Source organism: Conger conger, chromosome 16, assembly GCF_963514075.1.
Source record: "Conger conger chromosome 16, fConCon1.1, whole genome shotgun sequence".
Classification (NCBI taxonomy): domain Eukaryota; kingdom Metazoa; phylum Chordata; class Actinopteri; order Anguilliformes; family Congridae; genus Conger; species Conger conger.
In genome coordinates, this window is record NC_083775.1 from 10,366,503 (window position 1) to 10,386,237 (window position 19,735).

General features: G+C 40.6%; 1 protein-coding gene across 2 annotated transcripts; it reads left to right on the forward strand.

Annotated features, from left to right (window-relative positions):
• Positions 1-5,344: 5,344 nt before the first annotated feature.
• On the forward strand, positions 5,345-13,067 carry LOC133113920 (GTPase IMAP family member 4-like). Of its 2 annotated transcripts, XM_061223075.1 has the most exons (4): positions 5,345-5,385; positions 5,565-5,631; positions 8,356-9,003; positions 11,152-13,067. In XM_061223075.1, the coding sequence occupies exons 2-4, from the start codon at positions 5,610-5,612 to the stop codon at positions 12,162-12,164; spliced, it is 1,683 nt and encodes a 560-aa protein (XP_061079059.1). In that variant the 5' UTR covers positions 5,345-5,385; positions 5,565-5,609; the 3' UTR covers positions 12,165-13,067. The 2 variants fall into 2 exon arrangements, with proteins under 2 accessions (XP_061079059.1, XP_061079060.1); XM_061223076.1 differs by having other exon boundaries at positions 5,359-5,631.
• The last annotated feature ends 6,668 nt before the right edge of the window (positions 13,068-19,735 follow it).

The window sequence follows — 19,735 nt, forward strand, 5'->3', positions numbered from 1 at the left end:
TTTCCTGACTCTCTTATCGAGCTGGAGGGCTTCTCTCTCGTTCGGGCGGACAGAACTGAATCCTCGGGGAAAAGCCGGGGGGGTGGACTCTGTCTGTTTATCAATGACAACTGGTGTTGTAAATACACTGTGAGAGAGACAGTTTGCGACTCTGACGTTGAACTATTGTGTGTATCCCTGAGACCCCGCTATCTCCCAAGGGAACTCGGGAATATATTATTATGCGCAATATACGTGCCCCCCAGCGGGAAGGCTGCGAGAGCCGTGACCAGAATAGCAGACTGTGTCCATCAGCAACTGCAGAAGACTCCCGAAGCTGCCACTTTCATACTCGGGGACTTTAATCACTGCAAACTAAAACTGTCCCTCCCTGGCTATGAACAATATGTGAAGTGTGACACACGCGACAACAAAGTCTTAGACAAATGTTATGGCAACATAAAAAGTGCCTACTCTGCCAAATCAAAGCCCCCTTTATCTAACTCTGACCACAACACCGTCTTCCTAATCCCAACCTACAGGACGCTGTTTAAAAGCAGTAAACCTCAGACAAAGACGGTAACTGTATGGTCGGATGATAGTATGGAGAAATTAAGGGGAATCTTCCTATGTACAATTTGGGACGTTTTTCATGATCAGGGAATTGATGTAGCCACTGATACAGTAACAGACTATATCCAATTCTGTGCGGACTGCGTGACTACTAATAAGATAATTACAGTGTACCCCAATAACAAGCCGTATGTAACGAAAGAAATAAGAGACTGTATTAACAGGAAGAAAATAGCTTTTAGGAATAAGGACAAAGCAGGAGTGAAAACAATACAGAAGGAACTCAACCAACTACTACAGGAGGCAAAGAAGAGGCACAAGGAAATAATTGTCACGTTTCAGGTCTGTCTCACCATGTTTTATGTTGATTTATGTTTATTCATGTTGTCTTAGTCACGTAGTGTCTTATCATGTATTATGTTAGTCTAGGTTCGTCATGTTGTTTAGTTTATTTCTTGTTACGATTTATTTTCTCGTCATGTCTAGTTATGTTTCGTTACGATTATATTACCTGGTTATGTTGAGTGATTATCGTCTTAGTTTCGCTTTGTGTTATGTTTCGATTGATGTTTATTGTTACGTTAACTGGTCGTTGTCATGCATACACTTTTACATGTTTTTCCGCAAACCTTGCGTTCCGCCTTTTCTCTCTCTCTCTCTCTCGTTCTGTCCTTCACTCCCCTAATGTTTCTATTTGTCTATTTACTAAAACTACTAACGCTAGATCAGGATTGGGTAGAAACTAACAAGACTAATCATGTGTTCATGTTACCTTACGTTTCTCGTGCATGTCATTTACTAATTTACTAATGCTAGGGCAGGATAGGTTTATTACTAACGATTACTAATCTCCTTGTTAAACTTGTCATCCATCGCACCTGTTTTCCATTTCCTTGCTACGCTCTAACTAATTGTCTACACCTGTCTACACCTGCATTTATAGCCCAGTCGCGCAACTGTTCACTGCGAAATTGTCTGCCTCTGTTTACCACGCAACTCTTGAGCATTATTTACTGTTTGATTACACGTTACGATCCACGCCTGTTTACCGACCATTGTTTATTGATTTCTGTTTTGTGACCATCGTTTGTTTTTTGACTTCGTCCTTGCCTACCGGTTTTGTACTTTTGCTTCGCTGATTGTTTCATGGTTTCGACTCCCGCTTCGTCCACGATTACGCCTCTGCCTGCCGTCCGTCTGTTCATCTGCCCCGCTGACAGCTCTCCTGCTACCGGACCTCCCTGCACGTCTACCGACTACGAGTTTGCCTCTTCCCTCGGCACCGTGCTTTTTGTTTGTTTACTTTTTGTTTGGCTGGATCTACGTGTATGGACTTTGCTTGTGTTGACTACTCTCCTGGGATTCGTCCCGAATAAAGCCCTGAGGGGTCTTTATATTACTATTGTTTCTGAGTCGTGCATTTTGGGTCCAACCCCCACGCACCCGTCTCAATAATAGAGCATAGCTTTACTTCCATGGACTCTAAAAAGCTATGGAACTCTATGAAGGTCATAACAAATATGAAGACGAACAAGAAGCACATCATCACTACTGATGACTTGCAAAAAGCTAATGAACTGAACAAATTTTATCTTAGGTTTGAAACTCAGGACTTTTCTTTGGAGTGTAATAATGTGCTGGAGACCATTTCCACTTCTGACCAGAGTCTTGGGGTGTTAGTTGACCCCTTTAAGATCCAGTCATTATGTAAACGATTATGCATAAAGAAATCCTCAGGCCCAGACAGCATTCACAGTTCACCGGTTCTTTTCACATTATACACAAATGACTGCAGGAACAGCTGCCCCAGGAATCTTATTTTTTAATTCTCAGACGATACTGCTATCCTTAGCCTGCTGCACAAGGACACACGTCCCACAGCTTACTTTGATGAGATAGAGAAGTTTGTGCATTGGTGTGACACTAATCACCTCATCCTTAATGTGAGGAAGACTCAGGAGTTGATCTTAGACCCCAAGCTAGTGGGGGAGCATAGTTCTGTAGTGATTCATGATGAACCAATTACTCAGGTCTGCTCATACAAGTATCTGGGTGTTCATTTAGACAACACATTCAGCTGGAATACACATTTGGAGAGTCTGTGCTCACGTCTCCAGCAGAGACTCTACTTTCTTTGTAGACTTAGAGTACATGGCGTAGACAACAGGATTATGTTTATTTTTTATCAAGCTGTGCTAGAGAGCATGGTCAGGTATGGGATGTCAGCATGGTATGGCAACCTGACAGTAAAATTAAAATCTAAGCTGATGCGTCTAGTACAGACTGCCATGAAGGTCATGGGGAGGAAGGAACAGCAGTCCCTCCAGTCCATCTATGAACAGTCTGTCTCTAGTCAGACGCAGAGAATACTGTCTGACCCATCCCATGTCCTCCATAGTGAATATGAGCTCTTGCCCTCAGGCAGACGGTATAAGGTACCTAGATGGAAGCTTAACCGGTTTAGATATTCGTTTGTGCTTCAGAATTTTAAATACTGTATAGTTTGTTAGATAGTGTAATGTGTGTTTGTTAGATAGTGTCATTCAAGAGATGGTGCAATATATGGGATGGTGCAATATAAGGGTTGGTGCAATACAGTACATGGGATGGATGGTGCAACATAAGGGATGGTGCAATATATGGGATGGTGCAATATAAGGGTTGGTGCAATACAGTATATGGGATGGATAGTGCAATATAAGGGATGGTGCAATATATGGGATGGTGCAATATGTTTAACGTGAATATGCAAGACTGTTGTTTGTGATTGTATGTGTTCTTTTTGTAATGTGTTGTCTGTTATCTTCTTTGTAGAGCCATTGATAAGCTGTATGTAGCCATGAGTCCAAGACAAATTTCCCTAAGGGGCTTTAATAAAGTGTATCGTATCGTATCGTATCGTATCGTATCGTATCGTATTGGGTAATACTAATATTCTAACCATGTGTTCATGTTTACTTTACGTTTCTTTACATTCTTTACGAATGCTAGGGCAGTTTATTACTAACGATTACTAATTATCTCGTTAACTTGTCAATCCTCCACACCTGATTTCCATTCGCATGCTGCTCTTAAGCTAATTGTCTGCACCTGTCTACACCTGCATATAAGCTCAGTGTTCACATCATGCCCGTGCGAAATTGTTGCCTCCTGTTTTATCAGTGCACGTTTGAGTGGGTTTCCAAGCCCCCTGTTACGAGCCAAGCCCGTTTACTGACCAAAGTTATTGACTAGTTTTTGTTTTTTGTTTTTTTTTTAACCACTGCCTGCCTGTACCACAAACTTTCGCCTGCTGTCTTTGTGCTCTTGCCCCGCGGAGCGGATTTCGGTCTTGACTCTTGCACCGTCTTCGACTCCGAGCCTGCCTACCGTCCGTCTGCATTACTGCCCCGCTGACGGCTTTCCTGGTTACTGGACTTTTTTGCATGGTGTGCCGATTTCGACACTGCCTTCTCCCTCGGTACTGTACTTTTGGTTTTGGCTGGATGTAACTTTATATGAACTGTTTTTTCGACCACGCTTATTGGACAATCCCTTATTAAAGCTCTGACGGGACTTCACTACAACTTTGTCTGAGTCGTGCATTTTGGGTCCAACCCCCACGCACAGTATCAGTATCAATTCTATAGGTTGCGATTGGTTCGAAATTCATTAAGATACACATCGCAATGTTGCGCAACCAATAAAATATTTCCCGATACAAGATTAATCGGACTGAAATTCATTATTTGGAGATGTTTGATTCATTTTCAAAAAGTATGTAAATTGTTTTTGGCAATGGTGACCCTCGAATCGTAGCCTAATGTTTTATTAAACCTTACCTTATCTTGATGACTGTCTGTCGTGACGACTCAAAGCTTATCAAGCAGTCACGATTCTAGTATTGCAAGACTATTTTTCAAACATTAGGTAGTTCATTTTGGCAACATGGAATGAGCAAGAGGAGACTGGTTTAAACAAGTAGCCTGGACAACGGGTAAGCGTAGACATAAGAACGTGCAAGAAGGAGAGACATCTGGAACTACAAACACTTGGTTAACTATATTATTTTTTATAAATCACATGGTAGCACAAGCCATGCATATTTCCGCTTGTGCCTCACTGTGTCTTCCTGCTTCTAATTCTCAGCATTTTCTGTAAATGTAAGAAAAGAAAATGCATTATCATTGTAAAATATCGCAGAACGAAAGTAATAATGTTACTTTTGCCCCTCCATAGGACGTTACTTCCGTCCCTCCTTTCTGTCCTGTCACTTCTCCCAGGCTGGAATCCATGACTTGCTACTATGAAACTTGAAACCTATGCTATCATTTAGTCACTAGATGTGTTGAGAAAATTACATATGTTTGTAAACTTAAACAACTAATCACAATTACTGTCGAAGATTTACGGGAGCGTTTTTTACTGAACTCGCGCAAAAACTTTTTCCGACGACCAAACCTGCTTCGATGGCAGCACATTTTTTATGAAGCCCATTCACTGTAATATGCACATGTAACAATTGTCATTGCAGCTCCCATAGTTCAAAAAAATGCGCATGTTACTTACGTTAATTTCTATAATGTTAGAAATAGACTTCTCATAAATTGTTACAAATTATTAGTTGTCTATTGCAAAGACCGTATTATACATTCACTGGCTCATTTTAAATGATTCCAAGACAATGAGTCACATAGATAACATGCATGAAGAAAAAGTTTCACATTTTTATATTTTTAGGCGCTCCCTCTCGAACTTCCGCTATTCGCCTGGGGAGCGCATTGTCGAGCAAGTTGTAGCGCGTCCTGTGCAGTCGAGGATGCAGTCTACAATTACCATACGTTGAGAATTAAAGTAGGCCTATGTCCTAAATTAAATTCATATTTTATAAATGTATTTCCAGCAAACTGATATGCTGATGGTATTGTTATTTCCAGAGAGATGTAGCTTAATTGTGTGGGGCTTAGCCTGTGCTTGTTTTTTTTCGGATGGCGCAGCTTTAAATATTTTACTTTCACCTTTAATTTTCACAGCACCATTTTGAGCATCAACTGTTGAGAACGCGTTCTTCTTCTGAAATGGCCAGTTCGACTGATCCCAGTGAGTAGTTAAACAACTGCTGACTTGTTTTTTTACCTGTGGAATGAAATGCAAACAATTGAAATCCTGAAAATTCGTAAATATTTAAAACAAGATTATTTTCTTTCAGAATATCTATAAGATAGGCCTACTCTTTTAAAAACCCATTAAGGTTTAAAATGTGACTTCTTTAAGTGACTTCTTTCAGTTTTTTTATTTGAACGTTTTAGTGGGTTATTCATTGTGTGATGCTGTGGTTTAACATTCCGATGAGGAATGGAGGAGAGGGTATTTTATTTGTAAATTAGTTACAAGTGAGGAGACGTGGGAAAATGTTGAATTCATAATTAAATGAAATTCCAGTTATTTGTATTTGTTTTATTTATACAATAAATATTATATTTCATAAGAGTAGTTAATGTCATGAGGCCAATAACAGATTTACAACTGGAGTTTCATGAATATATTGTTGTTTTTCTTAGAATTGTTAGAAGTTGCGTTCTCAGAATGGCAAATGGCATTTGACCACTGGCTTCATATCTAAATATTCCACAGCAACAACCTGATGGTTCTCTACCTGCAGCTCTTTTAATACATGCTTTTAATGACCCAACAAGGAGCTGTTGGAGCTTGCCTGATAGTGTTGCACAAAACCAGGGATATGCGAAAGAAAAAACCTGCCTGTTTTCTCAAAATGATGCTGGTTTGAAAAGTAAAGATATACATCTGGAAAAAGTTAGGTCATGTTGGGGGAGATTGGTACCTTTGTACATGAACAATTTAAAAAGTAGCAAGGAATTCACAATGTAAAATGTAATAATAGCAATAGGTCTATATTGTTACAGATTCAAAATTAGAACTACTTTCAGACATATAATCCATTGCATACACCGTATTATACATTCTGGTGAAAATTATATTTTAAATGATTGAAAGTCAAGGGGAGTTACATGCACAGCATGCATAAAGAAAAAAAGTTTAATCTTTTAATATTTCTCAGCGCTTCCTGTCGCAACATCCGCTGGAGAGAGCATAGTCGAGCGAGTTGTACAAGTCAGGTTTACTTGAAGGGAATGTTGTTTGTGTGTTACGGACAAAATAAGCTAGTCAGAAATGCAGTCTACAATGACCTTGCGTGGGGAATGAAAGTATTTCCTAAATCCCTTTATTGTATATGACTGAAGAGTAGCATAGAAGAACCTGAGCTGGACTGTGCAGAACAATTACATACAACCAGTTTCCCTAGACAGACTGACTAAATAAATAAAATAAATGTTGGTATTTATATAGCGCTGTACAATAGCGCTGTACAATTGATATCCATTCATACACACACTCACACCGACGGCGATTGGCTGCCATGCAAGGCGCCGACCAGCTCATCAGGAGCATGTGGGAGTTAGGTGTCTTGCTCAGGGACACTTCGACACAGCCCAGGCAGGGGATCAAACCAGCTACCCTCCGACTGCCAGACGACTGCTCTTACTGCTTGAGCCATGTCGCCCCTAGACCGACAATATGGACTGAGATCTTCCCTAAATAAATCCCTCTTTTATCTCATTTTCTCAGTCGTGTATTACATAATATACACTCAGTGAGCACTATTAGGTATTTATTATACTTATTTTTTGGACTTCTACTGCTGTAGCCTATCCACTTAGAGTTATGATGCGTTGTGTGTTCAGAGATGCTTTTCTGCATAGCACTGTTGTAATGTGTGGTTATTTGCGTTACTATCACCTTCCTGTCAGCTTTGATCAATCTGATGGTTCTCTTCAAACCAGCATCGTTTTTTTTTTTTTTTTTTGAACAGGCAGCAGAATGTCATGTTGGTTCATTTGTACATAAACAATTTAAAAAATAGCAAGGATGTAATATGTAATATATAGCAATTACTTGGTCTATATTGTTACAGATTCAAAATGATAACTACTTTCCTACATATAATCCATTGCATAGATCATATTATGCATTCTGACAAATTTAAAAAAATAAAAAATTCAGTGTCAAGGGGAGTTACATACACAGCATACATAAAAAAAGGTTTAATCTTCTCATATTTCTCAGCGCTTCCTGTCGCAACTTCCGTTGGAGAGATTATTGTCGAACAAGTTGTGTGCGTCAGGTTTACTTGAAGCCAGTGGCGACAGCTATTTAGGATGGGCCCCGGTGCAAGATTTTTTAATGGGCCTTCCACTGACAAAAAATGCCAACCAAGATGGAGGCATGTGCACGCAAACACATATTACCTACGCACGCGTGCACACACGCGCACACACACAGCACCATTAGACAGATATTTTAATGAGAATTCTTTGGATCTTATTTGGCTCATGAGTAACTGTGTTTATTAGGACACAGGCTACATTGTTTGCAATACTTGAATGGCGCAGCTTGAAATAGATTAGTTTCCCTTTTAATTTCCACAACGCCATTTTGATCAAATCAACTTTTGAGAACCTCGGCCTTCTTCTGAAATGGCAAATGACTGATCCTGCTGCACAACTGTCGACCTTGTTGTTTGTGACCTGTAGAATTGAATGCTTACGGAATATTTATAAGCTAGGCCTATTCTTTAAAAAACAGTCAGGGTCTAAAATGTCTTTACTTGTATTACATTTTTTTTCTTTTTAGTGGTTTATTCATTCAGTGATGCTGTGGTTTACCATTCAGAAGAGAAATGGAAATTTGTAGATTAGTTGTAAGTGTTTGTCTTACAGAAACAAAATGTCTCCTACTTTGCAGTGTCTGAGCTGAGGATTGTGCTGCTGGGGAGGTCTGGAGAAGAGAAGAGTAAAGTGGGAAATGCCATCCTGAGGGAAGAGGTGCTTTCAGTAAAAGATCAGTGTGAGAGAGCACAAGGTCTGGTGAATGGGAGGCCTGTGGCTCTGATCAACACTCCAGATTTACTGGACCCTCAGCTCCCTGTCAGGAAATTATTCGATCAGATAGAGAGATGTGTGACCCTGTCTGCCCCAGGTCCTCATGCACTTCTGCTAGTGCTGCAGAAAGGGGGGTTTAAAGAAAGTGATAGAAATAGTCTTGAGAGAGTCCTGGGCTTTTTCAGTGCTGAGGCCTTTAGGTACTCAGTAGTACTGACCACTCAGGGGAGTAAAAGAGCTTTTATGGATTCTATTTATAAAGTTATCCAAATGTGCAGTGGAAGGTGTCTGAAATTGAACACAGACAGGATTGACTTCACCCAGGCTGCTGAACTAATGAAGAAAATAGAGCAGATGGTGGAGGAGAATAGAGGAGGTTTCATCAGATGTAAGATATTCCAGGAGCCAAAATCTGCACTTGGAGGGATGGAGGGCTCACTGATGAGGACTCAACAGAAGATGGAGAAGAAGCAGAAGCCACAGCTGACAAGAAAACCACAGAAAATGGAAGGTAAAAATAAAAGAAAGGGATCCCCTTGTTGAGAACTGATAAATGCTTAGATTTTATTTTTTAATTACAATTATGAGATGAGAGAGGGAAGGGAACAATGAAAGAACAAATGGGAAACAAACTGTGATGAAACGAAACAACTGACAGGTACACAATAGAGCAAATTGATATTCAACATTTTAGTAGGATATTGCATTGACTCTTAGGAAACATATGTAGGTATTTAAAAGTGTCAGTGGTTGAGGGGATGAGTGATGTTTGGGTTGCCAAGTTCCAGCTCTCATTGCAAAGTGGTAGAAGTCTGATCATTTATAGAATTAATTTATTACTTTGATTGTTTCCTGTTGGGAAGTTTGTGGATTCTGTAAATACCTTAGAATATCATCGGCATAGAAACTGATTTTGTGGGGTGTATTTATTTAGAGTTGGTATTCCTTGGATATTATTTTGTCATATTGCAGCAACAAGGGGTTCTATAAAGATGGCAAATAAAGAGGGAGTGAGTGGGCATCCTTGCCTGGTCCCCCTTTGTAAGACAAAACTTGCTGATGTCCATTAGTTGTTGACACTGGCCATTGGTGAGTTTGTACAGTGTCCAGTTGATAAATGTTGCTCCGAACCGAAAAGTTTTCAATATAGTGAATAGAAATGTCCAGTTTACTCTTTCAGCATCTAATGAGGCGATGACTGTGTCCCTTTTGTTCTGGGTTGCGTGTTGTATGAAGTTGAATAGCCTGCAGGTATTGTTATACGAGTGCCTTTAATGAATCCTGTTTGATCAGAGTGGACAATAAGTGGTGTGACAGTTTCTATTCACACCACTTATTGATGATTTTAATATTGATGTGAATTAATGAGAGTGGCCGGTTGCTGGAGTCTTTATAAGGTTTTCAGCCAAAATGTCATGGTACTTTGTTGAATTAAAAAAAAAAATTGTACGGCCAATTTCATTACATTACATTAATAGGCATTTGGCAGACGCTCTTATCCAGAGCGACGTACAGTTGATTAGACTCAGCAGGAGACAATCCTCCCCTGGAGCAATGCAGGGTTAAGGGCCTTGCTCAAGGGCCCAGCGGCTGTGCGGATCTTATTGTAGCTACACCGGGATTAGAACCCCTGACCTTGCGTGTCCCAGTCCTTTACCTTAACCACTACGCTACAGGCCACCCTATTTCACTTTGTTTGATTGTATTTGCAATAATTCTTAGAGGTGCCAATAATTTAGGCACCTATGGTTTTCAGAAAAAAAGTATCTTACTTCAATTGACCTTAAAAAATGCAAGGTCCTTTTAAAGCAGTGGTTTGTCTTGTATCAGCAATCTCTGTGTTCTGGCATCAAATGAATAACTTGTGATAATAATCATGAAAACAAACCACTTTCACTTTCACAATCACTCTCACAGTATCTGCAGGGTTTAACTCCAGTACAGGAGTTACTCAGTGCCTGTGGGTTTAACTCCAGTACTGGAGGTACTCAGTGTCTGTGGGTTTAACTCCAGTACTGGAGGTACTCAGTGTCTGTGGGTTTAACTCCAGTACTGGAGGGCCTCAGTGTCTATGGGTTTAACTCCAGTACTGGAGGGCCTCAGTCTCTCCGGGTTTAGTGGAAGGGCACAGTGTCGGCTCTTGGGTTGGCAGTGGTTTCTGTTGGTTCCCAGTATTAAATGTTTTGGCACCAGTGATTTATTTAAGTTATTGATAGTCCGCACACCTTGTTCTCAATGTCTTAATTGGCTGCTGGAATTAAGGAATCCACAAATAGCTCCAGAATATGCAGAGCTCTATCCTAAACTTGTCACAACAAATCAGAAACAAAAACAAATGAGTACCACATTATACAATTCAAACAATTGTAAAGGACTCGTGCAGGTGCATGTCTTTTATCTCAGAGGTGATCCTGTCTGTTCCACTTCTTTCTAAACCCACCAAGGGGCAAATGCAGTTGGCTTTAAAGGGAATGGAAGGTGGCATTTGAACCTTGTGCTGTACTTTGCGCTTAAACTACTTGCCCTGAAACTAGCAAAAGTACATCTGACCATGCACACACTAACTAGACACCTAACTATGAACATAGGGCCCACAGTCTGAGTCTTTTTATGATTCTCTTCATTTCTTGAAATTTCACACTGATTCTTCATTTTGCAGATCAGAGCTCTGACTGTGTGAGGATTGTGCTCGTGGGGAAGACAGGAAGTGGGAAAAGTGCCACAGGAAACACCATACTGCAGAAGGAGGAGTTCCTGTCTCGGTCCAGTATGACATCAGTGACTGCCTGCTGTGAGAAAAGAGTAGGGAAAGTTGCTGGCAGGCGTGTTGCTGTAGTTGACACACCGGGTCTCTTTGACACAGAAGTATCTAATGAGGTGGTCCAGCAGGAAATAGCCAAATGCATCTCCTATTCGGCCCCAGGACCTCATGTGTTTCTCATAGTGCTAGCAATTGGGAGAATCACACAGGAAGAGAAGGAGACAGTGCAGATCATTAAGAGTACCTTTGGTAATGCGGTTGAAAGGTTTACCATAGTTGTGTTCACAAGAGGGGATGATCTTAAAAATGAATCCATTGAAAGTTACATTCAAAGAGGTGACGCTACAATCCAAAATCTGATTCAAGACTGTGGAAATAGGTTTCATGTCTTCAATAATAATGCCGTGACCAACATCACCCAAGTCTCTGAGCTGCTGGATAAGATAGACATGATGGTGCAGAAGAACGGAGGAGGCTGCTACACCAATGAGATGTTCCAGGAGGCAGAATTTGCCATAAAGAAACAATGTGAGAGAATACTGAGAGAGAAAGAGCAGCTGCAGGAAAAACATGAAGAGGAGATGAAAGAGATGACAAGAAAGATGCAAGAGCAGCAACAAAAAGTAGAGAAACATGAAACATGCGAGAGAAAAATGCTGGCCAGGCTGCAGGAGGAATTGAAGAGGGAGCAAGAAGAAGAGATCCAGAAGAGAAAGAAGGAAGATCAGGCCAGGAGGGAAAGAGCAGAAAAAGAAAAACAAGAAATGACAGAAAACTATGAAAGACAAATGAATGAATTGACCATGAAATATGATGATGCTCGAAAAAAAGCAGAGGAATTTAATGAGTTTAAAAAGAAATATGTGGAAGAGTGTAAACTGAAACCTGAGAAACACTGTGCTCTCTTGTGATAGATGCTGGAACATACCATTACTCAAGTGTAGATAAAGTTCTTGAGCCTTTTAAACAAATGATCTTTCCCCCGTTTCTGCCCAATTTGGATCTCTTGGAGAAAACTGCTGATCATAGTGGTTAAGTGGTTAAGGTGCTTGACTGGGACCTGAGAGGTTGGTGGTTCAAGCCCCAGCGTAGCCATTCAATCAGGGTAGCTGTTGGGATCTTGCAGCCCTTAACCCACATTGCTCCAGGGGGGTTGGCCCCTGCTTAGTCTCATCAATTGTAAGCTGTTTTGGATAAAATAATAATAATTTAAAAATCATATTAGCCCTGAGCCCCCAAATAGAATACAACTCTCTTATGGGGCGAAAAACTCTTTGACCCTGGCAAGAAAAAACTTGCCGAGGAATCTTGGGAGGAACCTGACTATAGGGGTATGCCCATTCTCCGCTGGCTGTTTGGAACTTCATTAAAGGAGCGATGTCATGTTTTTTTCAGTTGAGCTTATTTGGGTTAAATGCTAAAATTTTGTGTCGGCATTTTTAAAATCATTACATTACATTATTGGCATTTGGCAGACACTCTTATCCAGAGCGACGTACAGTTCATTAGACTAAGCAGGAGACAATCCTCCCCTGGAGCAATACAGGGTTAAGGGCCTTGCTCAAGGGTCCGACGGCTGTGCAGATCTTATTGTGGCTAAACCGGGATTAGAACCATCAACCTTGCGTGTCCCAGTCATTTACCTTCACCACTACGCTACAGGCCGCCCCTAATCACTGTCAGCAGTTTCCTAAATATGGGGCAAAACTTCTGAAAACAAACATGTCCAGTTTGGCTTGAATCTCCAGCCTGTGTTTCCCAGAAGGTAACGGGCACTCAAACTCCACCCTTGAATGCAGAGACTGGTTTATGGACAGCCACCCATCCAGGCGATCACATTATTCTCCAGCGAAAATACCGTGATGTTAGCTACGGCACGGCTCCACTGCAGCCATCAACTTCAACAATCGCCATCAGCCATCATGTTGACATTCTACTAGCTCCATTGTAGCCATCACCATCATCAATAAATCTGACAGCATAGCTTCCTGTTGTGTTTTGCAAGCTCACTTTTCATTGGATGTCGACAGCTATGCTGTTTTCACTCATTAGATAAAGCAATGATGCTCTGGTTCAGTTGTAGCCAGCTAATTTAGCTAGCTAACTAGATTGCTCCAATCGCTCATAATTCTTTTGAAAGACTGGGGCTAGCTTGCTAGCTAGCTAAATTACAGACTGTGATGACGTAGGCCAGGGGTTTCAAACTGAATTCTCAGGGGGCCGCAGTGTCTGCAGGTTTTTGGGGTTTCCGTCCAATCAGCTGTCAATGAAGGCCTTGAGAACAAGGTGTGTCTTTAGCCAATCAATGAATTGAATGAACCTCAGGTGCCGAGAACATCCCAAAAACCAGCAGACACTGTGGCCCTCCAGGACTGGAGTTTGACACCTGTGACGTAGGCGATGTGAATAGCCACCCACTTTATAATTTGTATGGAATTAAATAAGAAGACACAACTACATTTTTTTATTATTAAATCATTAAATTACATTCACTATATGGGAATGAACTTCAGCGATTCTCAAACCTTGACACTGCCATCGAACATGACGTGATGGCGATAGTGGAGCCCCTGTCATTAATTACAATATAGATTTGTTCCCTGAGCATCTGATGGCGATGGCTGCAGTGGAGCAAGCGTTTTGATATCGTCCTCTGCTGTCTGGCTCTCTCACTCACGCGATTCTTCCTCTGTAAATTCAGGTTCAAAACTGTAAGGTTGTATTTCTTCGTCATAATCGGAAAGCTTGTCCTCTAACGGGGTGTACCTTGCCGTGTGCAACAATGTTTAGGCAGGTGGTACATGTCAAAGGAAGATCCACATGAATGCCAGAACCAAAGGTTGGCCAGCAGAACATTGCCCAGAGCATCTCATTGCCTCTGCCGGCTTGCCTTCTTCTCATAGTGCATCCTGGTGCCATCCCTTCCCCAGGTGAACAACGCACACACACCCGGCCATCCACCTGATGCAAAAGAAAATGTGATTCATCAGGCCACTTTCTTCCATTGTTCCATGGTCCAGTTCTGACGCTCACGTACACCCATTGTAGGCGCTTTCAGCGGTGGACAAGGGTCAGCATGGGCACTCTGACCCGATCTCTGATCTGCAGCTATGCAGCCCCATACACAGACTGTGTTCTGACACCTTTCTATCATAGCCAGCATTAAGTTTTTCATCAATTTGTTCTGCTTTATTTGTGCTTTATTTTCCAACGTGTGTAAAGTCGTGCGCTTTATTAATGAACTCAAACAAGGTCCTACATTTTTCAAATAAAATAATAATTTCCCTCAAATATTTTCTGGTACTTTGTTGAATTAATTGTGCCATTTATCTTAAATAGTGCCCCTGGAGTGCTGGCAGCAAAACATCTCCAAAACATCAATGACCCACTGCCATATTTAACAGTAGCTATGCATTGCTTCTCCTTGTATGAATCCCATTTTGCCACCATTCAGTTTTGGTCTCATCTGACCACAGCACTCTCTTCCAGTCATAATTCCAATGAGGTTTGCCAAGATGCTTAGTTTTGTTTATTGTGCTCAGTAAGGGCTGTCTACCACCCTTCCAAAGCTTTTTTCAGTTTGGAGATGCCATTTTATTGTTCTTTTTGAGATTTGGTGACCCCAAGACCCACAACCAGTCTCTCCAATTCTTGATCCTTGGATTACTTATTGCCTTCTTCAGACTCTTCCTTACTGTCCATAGGTATAATATGTAATTGCAGCCTCTTCCTGGCAGGTTTGCAACCATTCCATATGACTTACTCCTTTTTATTATTGCCCTTACACTGGTAAGTGGTATGTGTATCCATTTATCATTAATCATTTACCATCTGTATCTTCTGAAGTGACAGTTCATTGGCCTTTTTTATGCTGATGGCTGACAAAGGGATTTTGCATGCTTGTTGCCTCATTTTTACATAATACGTTTCCTTTAGACTGAGATTAACTCAATTGAATAAAAGTCAAATTTCACTGTGTTTGATTGTATTTATTGATTTATTGATTAATTTAGTTAGGGGTTAATTTTTGAACTTTGATTTTCAGAAAAAAGACAGAAAAAACATGGAAACATGAGAGTAAATTCATTGAAATAAAAGTAAATATTTGTTGTGGGGGGAATTTTAATTTATTCCTGTAAGAAAACACTCAGAGACAGTAAATAAAATCCAATCTTTACTATGCGCATAGGGTCCAAGTTACATGCAAAAACAAGGACAAAGGTTCCAGGACCTTTGTCTGGATATATGTAGGCACAGAGCGTAACAAATGTACGCCCCTTCATTAGTATTCATTAATATTTCTGATAATCAATATTCAGAGACAATCCACCGCTCTTCTCCTTACTATAGATTGTTTTTTCATATCGTCCCCTTCAAGGTACGTCATGCAGATGCATGTTCTCAAAACATTCCAGCATGACGTATACGCAGGGGCCTGTGCATTTAACTTGCGCGTCTGAGAATAATCTATTTTATCTTGTTTTAACTCCCTACTTCTAGGAAGATAATCTCCATAGTAGCTTCCGTCATGAGGTATTCTGTTTTTGGTTCTGCAGGCTCTCAGACACCAAGACAAGATAAATCAGTACACACAGTTAATGGCCGTGGCCTTGGAGGCCCATGGTACAGACAGGGAGAGACATCTCCACTCGCACAGTGACAGAAAATAATATTGAGTAGCACAAAGCAAGTTATGACACTTTAATAAGTGTGTATACTCTGGATCATTTCAGCATAAGCAACCAATAATAGTATAAGAAATTAGTAAAGGATAAGCAATTAATAATATGATAAGTAATTAATAATGAAATAATCACATGAATATATAATTTCAACAACATTTGTCCCTTATGTTTAAACATGAAATATAGATTATGATCCACGTTGGTTATTAATGTATAAGCAGTCTTTTTCCTCTATTTCTATAAAGGGTACCAACACAGTGGCTTCAGAAAGTATCAGACCCCTTCACTTTCTGCACACTTTATTGTTACATTACATTACATTATTGGCATTTGGCAGACGCTCTTATCCAGAGCGACGACAACAAAGTTGTATTGTGTTGTAGATTTAGCAATTGGCAATTTTTGCCAATCAATCCACACTTAATAACCCATAAGGACAAAGTGAAAACATGTCTAGAAATGTTTCCAGATAAGTGTCCAGACCCTTTGCTCTGGCACTCCAAATTTTGACCAGGTTCATCTAGTTTGCTTTAATTATCTCTTGAGACCTCTGCAATAAAATTGTGGTGAGACATGGATCAGAACAAGGGTATAAAACCATTTCTGAAGCTGTGAGTGTTCCCAGGAGAACAGTGACCTTAATAATAATGAAATGGAAAAAGATTGGCACCATCAGGACTAACCAGAGAAGAAGGGCCTTGGTCAGGGAGGTCACTCTAACAGAGTTTCGGATGTCCTCTGCAGAGATGGGAGAACCTGCCAGACGGAAGACCATCTCAGCAGCACTCAGGCCTTTATGGTAGAGTGGTTAGACGGAAGCCACTCTTGAGTAAAAGGCATGTGACAGCCCTCTTGCAAGATGATCTGGTCTGATGAGACATACATTGAACTCTGCACTGAACAGAATACCATCCCTATGGTGAAGCACAGTGATGGCAGCATCATGCTATGGAGGTGCTTCTCAGCAGCAGGGAGACTAGTCAGAATTGAGGGGAGGATGAATGCAGCCAAATACAGAAAGGACATTGAAGGAAACCTGCTCCAGAGTGCAGACTGGAGAAATGGCATAAGCCAAGACAACTCTGGACTGGCTTCGGGACAAGTCTCTGTCTGTCCTTGAGTGGCCCAGCCATAGCCCAGACTTGGACCCCATAGATCCTCTGTGGAGAGACCTGAAGATGGCAGACGCTTCCCATCCAATGTGATGGGGCTTGAAAGGATCTGCCAGGAAGAATGGATGAACTGCCAAAATACAAGTGTGCTACAGTGCAAAGCTTGTAGAGACTTGTACTTACCCAAGAAGACTCAAAGCTGTAATTGCTGCCAAAGAGGCTTCTTCAAAATACTGAATAAATAAATGATAATTGTATTTATCAATGAGAGATTTCAGTTTATGATTTTTAATAAATTTGCTAAACTTTTTAAAGACATGTTTTCACTTTGTCATTGTTGGTTACTGAGTGTAGATTGATAGGCAAAAAGCGGAAATCATAATGTTTTCTTTTTGTTTTCACCTTAATATCAGCATCAAATTCAGAGCAGAGAAATCAGGTGAGGCGAGTTAACTGTAACTACCTGCCTTAATTAATCAATTAAGTGCTGAGTGAGCCAGCACACCCTGCAGCTCTCCTGGACCAGGAGCAAGGACTCCTGTTATAGATAATGGTTGTTGAGGCCTGATGGTTGATATATTTGATGTCTTTAACCTTGTCTTGTAGTTGAGGTAGTTGAAACTCGTTTTTAGAGTTCATGAGTATTTGTTGTTACTTTCTCACTTTTAATCAGGTTGTGAGTTGTACATTTTGATGAAGTGATTCAACAGGTTGCTCAGGCTATGAACAAATTCAGCAATTTAATTGATATCTTTGTTATCCCCTTAAGCCCTTTCTATCCCCATCTGTGAGCAGAAAATACAGTATAGCTTCAGCTCTGCCTAGAACCGGCTAGTGGTATGGTATTGAAATAATGACTGAAGAATTGTATCTAATGACATTACATTTCAAATGATGTAACGTTTGTTACGCTTGCATAAAACAACACAGAATTGTTTTGCCTGAGTCACAAAGCAGTAGCACTTAATATACATGCTGAGACTGTTTCTGGCCAAAAAGGTTGACGTTTTACAAAACAAAAGATTTTTGCTATGCCTACGTCAAAATAGATGACTTCCAAAGAATCTCTCGTCTTTCTGGCCGCTCCAGTATTCTCAAGTGAATATGTCTGAGGAAGACCGTGAAAACACCTTTGGCTTCAATATAGAGGGCATTTTAATTGATGTGACCCCATTTTATATCAGTGAACATCTAAATATATTTATTATTATTGAGTACGTTTATGAATATGAACAAGTCTCCAAATGTCCTTTTTTTTTTAACTGCCGAGACATAGCATAGAAAACAAACACAATGTCACGTTTCAGGTCTGTCTCGCCATGTTTTATGTTGATTTATGTTTATTCATGTTGTCTTAGTCACGTAGTGTCTTATCATGTATTATGTTAGTCTAGGTTCGTCATGTTGTCTAGTTATGTTTCGTTACGATTATATTACCTGGTTATGTTGAGTGATTATCGTCTTAGTTTCGCTTTGTGTTATGTTTCGATGCATGTTTATTGTTACGTTAACTGGTCGTTGTTATGCATACACTTTTACATGTTTTTCCGCAAACCTTGCGTTCCGCCTTTTCTCTCTCTCTCTCTCTCTCTCGTTCTGTCCTTCACTCCCCTAGTGTTTCTATTTGTCTATTTACTAAAACTACTAACGCTAGATCAGGATTGGGTAGAAACTAACAAGACTAATCATGTGTTCATGTTACCTTACGTTTCTCGTGCATGTCATTTACTAATTTACTAATGCTAGGGCAGGATAGGTTTATTACTAACGATTACTAATCTCCTTGTTAAACTTGTCATCCATCGCACCTGTTTTCCATTTCCTTGCTACGCTCTAACTAATTGTCTACACCTGTCTACACCTTCATTTATAGCCCAGTCGCGCAACTGTTCACTGCGAAATTGTCTGCCTCTGTTTACCACGCAACGCTTGAGCATTATTTACTGTTTGATTACACGTTACGATCCACGCCTGTTTACCGACCATTGTTTATTGATTTCTGTTTTGTGACCATCGTTTGTTTTTTGACTTCGTCCTTGCCTACCGTTTTTGTACTTTTGCTTCGCTGATTGTTTCATGGTTTCGACTCCCGCTTCGTCCACGACTACGCCTCTGCCTGCCGTCCGTCTGTTCATCTGCCCCGCTGACAGCTCTCCTGCTACCGGACCTCCCTGCACGTCTACCGACTACGAGTTTGCCTCTTCCCTCGGCACCGTGCTTTTTGTTTGTTTACTTTTTGTTTGGCTGGATCTACGTGTATGGACTTTGCTTGTGTTGACTACTCTCCTGGGATTCGTCCCGAATAAAGCCCTGAGGGGTCTTTATATTACTATTGTTTCTGAGTCGTACATTTTGGGTCCAACCCCCACGCACCCGTCTCACACAATGCAGAATGCTAATTTCTGGAGATATTGTCCATTTTGAAAGGGATTTGTCCTGTGTTTTGACTGTGCCTCCATTGTATCTCTATGCATGCCAAGCAGCGCCATAATAATCTGTATCCACTCAAAAGCAGAAAATCTTTTCAGTGAGAAAAAAATCTTCCACTTCTACTTAGTAGAAAGATACTTCGTGATTATGCCTGTAGTAGAAATAGTTCAAGAATAGTAACCCTGATTACACCTTAATACAATAAAATGACATGTACTGATTATGTTTTTCGACACCATTCCTAATATATAGTAG

Excerpts from the sequence above, each read along its gene's own strand:
- LOC133113920 (XM_061223075.1), top strand. The coding sequence starts at position 5,610 with ATGGCCAGTTCGACTGATCCCA. Across the intron at positions 5,632-8,355 it reads GGCCAGTTCGACTGATCCCA|TGTCTGAGCTGAGGATTGTG; the intron begins GTGAGTAGTTAA and ends CCTACTTTGCAG. Across the intron at positions 9,004-11,151 it reads AAAACCACAGAAAATGGAAG|ATCAGAGCTCTGACTGTGTG; the intron begins GTAAAAATAAAA and ends TTCATTTTGCAG.